At 38.8% G+C, this 6,664-nt stretch overlaps 1 protein-coding gene across 1 annotated transcript; it reads right to left on the reverse strand.

Moving 5' to 3' along the window:
- Nucleotides 1-6: 6 nt before the first annotated feature.
- On the reverse strand, nucleotides 7-1,921 carry LOC115299327 (clathrin interactor 1-like). Its single transcript, XM_029948697.1, is given in 3 exon segments — nucleotides 7-1,288; nucleotides 1,290-1,753; nucleotides 1,756-1,921. Coding segments are annotated over 3 exon segments (1,857 nt in total). The 5' UTR covers nucleotides 1,916-1,921; the 3' UTR covers nucleotides 7-55.
- Nucleotides 1,922-6,664: the final 4,743 nt, after the last annotated feature.

A 6,664-nucleotide genomic window follows, 5' to 3' on the forward strand; every position in this document is an offset into this window, starting at 1 on the left:
ATCACCTCTCTTCACCGCTAAAAATCCTTCATTCAATCTGCTCCTTTACAATCTCTCATTTGCTAAAGTTGGCGAAATTTGCAAAGGCATCTTGCTTGGGCTGCACAGTTCCAGAAGTCATGGCTAAGTTGGGCATGCCCGTTCCCATTGTGCCTGTCAGGCCCATCCCAGCCGCTGACATCCCTGTGTTCATGTTCATGCCCATCATGCTCTGGTTCATCATTGGAGTATTTCCAAGAGGGGCCGTTCCCATGGTGCCAGTCATCACACCGGCCATGCTCATAGGCATGGGCCCCCCCATCAGAGGGTTAGTTTGGGGCCGGACAGGAAGAATGTTTGACGGAGAACTGAGATTCACAGCTCCAAAACTTTGGGTCATCACATTCATAGGTTGTTGCATATTCTGCTGCTGAATCATGGTATTGAGTGACGGTTGCTGGGGTTTGGAAGGCTGTATACCAGGTAGTAAGTTGTCTAGGCTGATGTTCACACTGGGGTCAGACCAAGTAGAGGGCAGGGTTTTGCTGACTGACTTCTGGACCATATCTGTATTCTGATTATAGAGAGGATTGGGCTTCTGCAGCACCGTGCTAACATTTTGCAAAGGCTGTGATCTTGACATGGGCAACCCGAGGCCTACAGTATTAGAGCTCATCAGGGAGAAATTCATACTCTGGGAAGATGCCATGGTTGCCTGGGATGAGCCCATAAGATCAAACAGGTCTGAGGAACCTGAAGCCGCTGCAGCTGGGCCACCGGCCAGCTCTACGGCTGGCTGTGAGGCACCACCAAAGAGCTCGCCGCTGGAGGCACCGGGGCCGGATGGGGCTTGGGTGAAGGCACTCCAGTCACCAAAGTCTCCATTCCCACTTGTTGCCGTAGCTTGGGAAGGGAAATTGCCTGATGCAGCAGCTGAGCCAAAATCAGCAAATCCTCCAAATAAATCAGCTGATCCTCCTGTTGACTGGCTGGTGCCATCAACCAGATCAACAAGGTCACCAGATGACTTGCTGCTAGGCACTGGAGTCTTCGGTGAAGACTGAGGTGTATGAGTTGAAGTATTCTGTTCTGGACTTGCTTTGTCCCCTGTGTAATGTTCTGCTGCTCCAAGATCAATGGTTTTGGAAGGATTTGCTGTGCGCTTGTGTCTGGTTGTGGTGGTCCCTGTGGCCTGTGTGATATGGATATGCTTTGTCGTCACAGTCTCCTCTTCATCTTTGAATTCACCTTTGGGAGATCTGCCTCTTCTTGCTTTCTTTTCCTCATCACTGTCACTGCATCTTTTTGGGAGAGTCTTCTCTATCTTTCCTCCGGAATTTGCTGATGGTGTCATCAATTGTGCTTCCAATTTTATCACTCAGTTCACCTAATTTATCACTGAATGGAAAAGCACTCTTGTTTTTATCCCACTCTTCATCCCATTTTGATTTGGGTTCAGGATCATATCTTTCACTGTATCTGAATCCTCCAACACTGTCTGAGGAAACCCCAACATATTTGTCTTTGTTCTTCTTTGCTTTCTTTCGCTCTTCACGAAGCCTGTCGTCATCCTGGGCAAATTCAACCAATTCTTTCACCTTCTGGCGAATATTTATACCTTGATCCTTGCCATGCTCATCTACAAAGTGGTAATTTTCCAGGGATCGCAAATCATAAATGTGTTCTCTGGCACTTGTAACCACATGCTCTGATCCATTCCTTATGAGGTAAGCTAGAAGTAGCAATGACTTATAAACTCTTCTTCAATTTTTGTGGTGTCTTTTAACATTCGTGACCAAAGCATATTCATAAGTTCAGGAAATTGTTCATACATAAATGTAGCCTTGGCAATCTCTCCCATGAGTTGCCCAGAAGGTTCCCAAGGATCGTCATTCATTGCTTCTAGAACTTTAGACTCGATCTCTGAATAATTCATAACCACATTGGTGCCTCGCCGGTCAGGACCAGCTCCGGGCCAGAGAGAGCCCGGCCGCCGCCATGATGGGACTGCTATTTTGAAATAATCTTAACCTTCCCTGATTGTTATTTTGGATATCTTTATATATTTAGAAAACACTGAGCAATAAAAAAGCTGTAGGAAAATTTAGAGTTAAAAATGTATTTGAATGTATAGACTACCAAATAATGATATTTTATAGACAAGGTATCCTTTGGTAATTTTTTGAGAGTTATAAGCTGAATTCCAATGCTTTTTTAAAAACCTGATTATTAGGTACTGTAATACCAATTCATTATGGGTTTTGAATTTCAGCAAACCTCAAGGGAAAAAAGGTTTCATCAGCAAAATTACTGTATCTTAAGACAATATTTAATTATAATTTTATAAGGCTTCTATTTTGGTTTCTTTTGCTGCTTTAGTACAGAAAACAATAGAGGGTACAATCATACTTCAGAGAAAATGTATCCCCTGGATTAAAAATAAAAGCCAGGCCAGCATTTTAAATATGTTGGTCTCTGGAAAAGTCTGGATTCTCCTCTGAATCAGTGCTTTTTTAATCAAACTGAAGTCAGAAATTCTTTTTTGTCATTTGAAAAATTATGCTATGAATTATTACCATTTAAAAGTTTCCTTCTGACAGGACACTAAACATTAGCAAAGTATCTGGAGAGAATTTTCTGGTATGTTTAGAGTGTTTTGAAACATGGACCTACTCTAGGCAGTGCTTTAAAATGCTTAAATGCTAATTTTTAAAGTTATCTTTTTGCCTACTAAAAGTGCAATGGAATGTACTGATGAATGTTGCTTTATGTTTTAACCGTGATTGTACTGGAGGCCTTCATGGTTCACAATTCCATTTATATACATTTATTGTTACAACACAAAGTTTGCAGAATAAATGTTACAAGGGCCATACCTCTAAGAAATTCTTTAAAAAATTTTTTTGATGTTTATTTATTTTTGACAGAGACAGAGCATGAGTAGAGGAGGGGTACAGAGAGAAAGGGAGACATAGAACCTGAAGCAGGCTCCTGGTTCGAAGCTGTCAGCACAGAGCCTGATGCAAGGGTTGAACCCATGAACCTTGATCATGACCTGAGCCAAAGCCTGAGGCTTAACTGATTGAACCACCCTGTCACCACTCTTAGAAACAGTAAGATTAATAACCATAATAATAACAATAGCTTATATTTTTTGAATGCTTAATCTGTGGCATGTCATATGCCTGACAGGTGATAAGCATAATCCCATTTTTCCCTCTTCACAAATCCTGACCTGTTTACCACTATATTATCCTTTTTAATCTTACAGTTGAGTAGGAAGTTCTTCAAGGTCACTCAGAGGTAAAGCTCTTTTACTTGTATCTGTTTTTTTGACATGTTTAGAACCCAAATATTGAGAAAAGTGGTACACCTGCTCTTGAAATGTCTGACTTTGAAGCCTATATTCCCAATTATTATCCATTATTCCCTCATGAGTTATTAGATCACAAGTGTTCCACTGTATAAGAAGGCATCAAGAATTTGCATGATCTCTTTTAGTCATTGTCTATGTGGGAAGGTATATATAATTTAGGAGACTCAGTTGTCTTTGTTTTGGTGATACCACTGTAAATAGCTCTTTCTTGGAAACTCTTCAAGGATTTGAAAATTGATTTGCCTTGAGAGTGCGGGTGTCTCACTGGATGGCAGAATATATTACTGCACTATTTCCCCAGGTACTAAAGGTGTGGTGCAGAACTCTAGCATCTTGAGCAAAGTTGCTACAGGCTTTGCTTTTGACCATGAAAACCCCTCATTTATTTCACAAACTTTCCTATTTTAGGTTTCAAGGATCTAAGAAAAATGACTGACACTCTGTTCATGGGGAAAACAGGCAGTCCTTGTGTATTTTATATAGTTGCCACTGGCTTCGGGAATTATTACTACTATTCCTACTACCACTACTACTACTGCTCCCGTCATCCTCATCCGTGTCAGGGAAGGTACTTCTTCTCATTCTTAAATGCAGGCACTATTATCTGATAGGGAAGAAACTAAACTGGGATTAAAGAAGTTGAAATCCAGTTTCGATATCTTCTCCATTTTTGTGACATTGCATGGCCTCAGGATGCCTCTGTAAGGCATCTGATGTGAGCCTTCATTGTGCTTCCAAAATTCCACTGTAAATTTAGCACAAACTACAGCATCTCATGATATTATGAGATAATGGATTAGGTATATTAATTGATCTTCCAAATATTATGTAATTCTCTTAATCATATTAAAGTGGCTGATTTACAAATATAAACATTTGCTTTAAAAAGCCCAGACAGTTATTTGAACTGCTTCTGATTTTAGTTCTTTTTCGCACCCCAAAATATACAGTTTGTCTGATTTGGTTTAGTTTTCACAGGACAACATTCAATTGAAGGTGACATTGTCTGGGGCATTTTCCTCTCACCAAAGAGAGTATACAGACAATGGGAGCAGAAAGGACTTCTACAAGAGTGGTAATTTTTGTCTGATTTAATATACCCTGCATTCAAACAATGAGAAATAAGTTGTACTTCGAGTGCATTAGAAGACACATCCCCATAGGCATGGATAAAAATGTAAAAGATCTTTCCACTTGCACTTGTGTTTGGAATTATTTGGCATCACAATATTGAGACAAGTGAGAAAGACATAAATTTTGGAATATGGTCCCTACTCTGCCCTTGAATTTCACATTCAATGCTCCTTTTTAAAAGCTCCCATAAGAGACCATTTCCATATTATTCCTCTTTATGCTAAACTTGATAGTCAAATATGACTATTTGAAGTCTGATCTTCAAATATAAGAACCCAACCTGGAATTTCAAACACAATTGTATAATAATCTTTGGGCAGAATAGAACGCAACCAACTTAAAATGAATTCAAACACCTGCTTTACAGATATCCCATGGAGGACAAGACACACACACGTGGGCAATTCAACAAATTTAACAAGATCTAATGAGCCTTGAAACTGTAATTTAATTCTTAATTTCTGTGAAGTAAATTTAGTAATGACTGATAAGGATCATCATCATCCACACTTAGAGAGTCATTAACAGGGAAGTGGAAACACCTGTCCTTTTATGTAAGGTGTTTAGTTTACTCTACCTAAGATTGGAAGCTGCTGTCCTTTGTACAAGAGCAACAAATAAAGATCTCAGGGTTAGAATGATCTTAAAAACCAAATTCCATACTACAAGTCATGATGATGTTTGAAATCAAATTTCATAGCTACAAGGTTAAGTAAGGGTAATGAATGCTTCTTAATTTGTTGTATTTCCAGAGATGAGTAGGTCTGGTATGATTTCTATATTCTTGGGTGACTACTTGCAGGTATGACAGTAGTTACAAACAGGGATATGTTTACTTTGTAAAGTTGAGTTCCAGAAGACTCCATTTTCTTGCAATGTTTTGTTAATATCGCAATGAGATCTCTGAGCATCCTTTCTATGACACTGTTGTTTTACCAGAAGGCCTTTTATGTTTGCTTTTAGACAAAGATACTGGTCATATTTAGCACTAATTAAGACCATGACTGAATAAGTTGGAGAGCGAGCAAAACATTCTAATATTGAAATTTAGTATTTGTTAATAAAGTGCAAGAAAAATATTACAATACTCATTTCCCTTCCCAATCTTCCTCATATTATGACTCTTTATCCCCCTGAAGGTTCTTCATGGAGGTATTCATGGATAAAAATACTTGTCCATCTTTCTTTCTCTAATACTCTTTGTAAATGAACTCAAATAACACATCAAGGGTAGCTCTGAAGGAGAAAAACTTCCAAAAAGCCCAAGATGCAGTGTAGATTATTGGAAGATGTGTGGCTCCAAATATTAAGCCCCACTGCTGCCACCTCCCATTTACCAGCCTAGTGGCCCACTCAAGTAACAGGTGGCAGAAATGAGTTGATATCCATTCCAATTCTTAATTTTTCCATGACTCAGTTTCCTCATCTATAAATAATAATTTCTTTCAACCCTAGCCTTCTTGGGAGAGACTGAGATAAACATGGAAATACTTTGTAAATGGTCAGATTTAATTTATGCAAGTCTATTATCATTATTCCCACATTCATTATTTCTTTCATTGGACAAACAATATTGAATGCTTATGATGATGCAGGCAGAAATGTGAACCGAGTGTGAGAAGGGATTGGTGTGAGAGGGTTCTCTTCCAGGCACTGTGCAGAGCTATCCAGAGAGAACAAACATTTGGATCTTTTTCCTGCACAATAGATAAACATGAACATATTTGGAATGATTATTAATGTCAATACTGGCATTAATATTTATTCTTTCATTTGTAGTATAACCCAACAAGCACTTCCAAAAGAAGGAATAAGAGATTATTTGAAGGAGATAGGGTTATGGGGCTATAGAGTTAGAGAGTTAGGGCACTGTATGCCATAGAAATAAGAGAAAAATATAATTAATACAGAAGTGGGAGAACGGATGTAAGCAACAATTACATTCTAAGGTGAATCTCACAGTTTTGCTGAGACAATCAGATAGGGTAAATTCAACCGGTGTGCAGAATATGAATCTTATCTAAAGTACTTTCAAATTAATGTGTAATAGGAATCACCTGAAATGGTAGCTAAAGTGCAGATTTCCTGGGTGAAAATCATATGATATTGTTTCAGAAGTACTGTCCTGGACCCAGGGAATGGAGTCACATGGCTTATTTTATTGGTTTAAAGACC

This window comes from Suricata suricatta, chromosome 8 (assembly GCF_006229205.1).
Source record: "Suricata suricatta isolate VVHF042 chromosome 8, meerkat_22Aug2017_6uvM2_HiC, whole genome shotgun sequence".
Lineage (NCBI taxonomy): Eukaryota > Metazoa > Chordata > Mammalia > Carnivora > Herpestidae > Suricata > Suricata suricatta.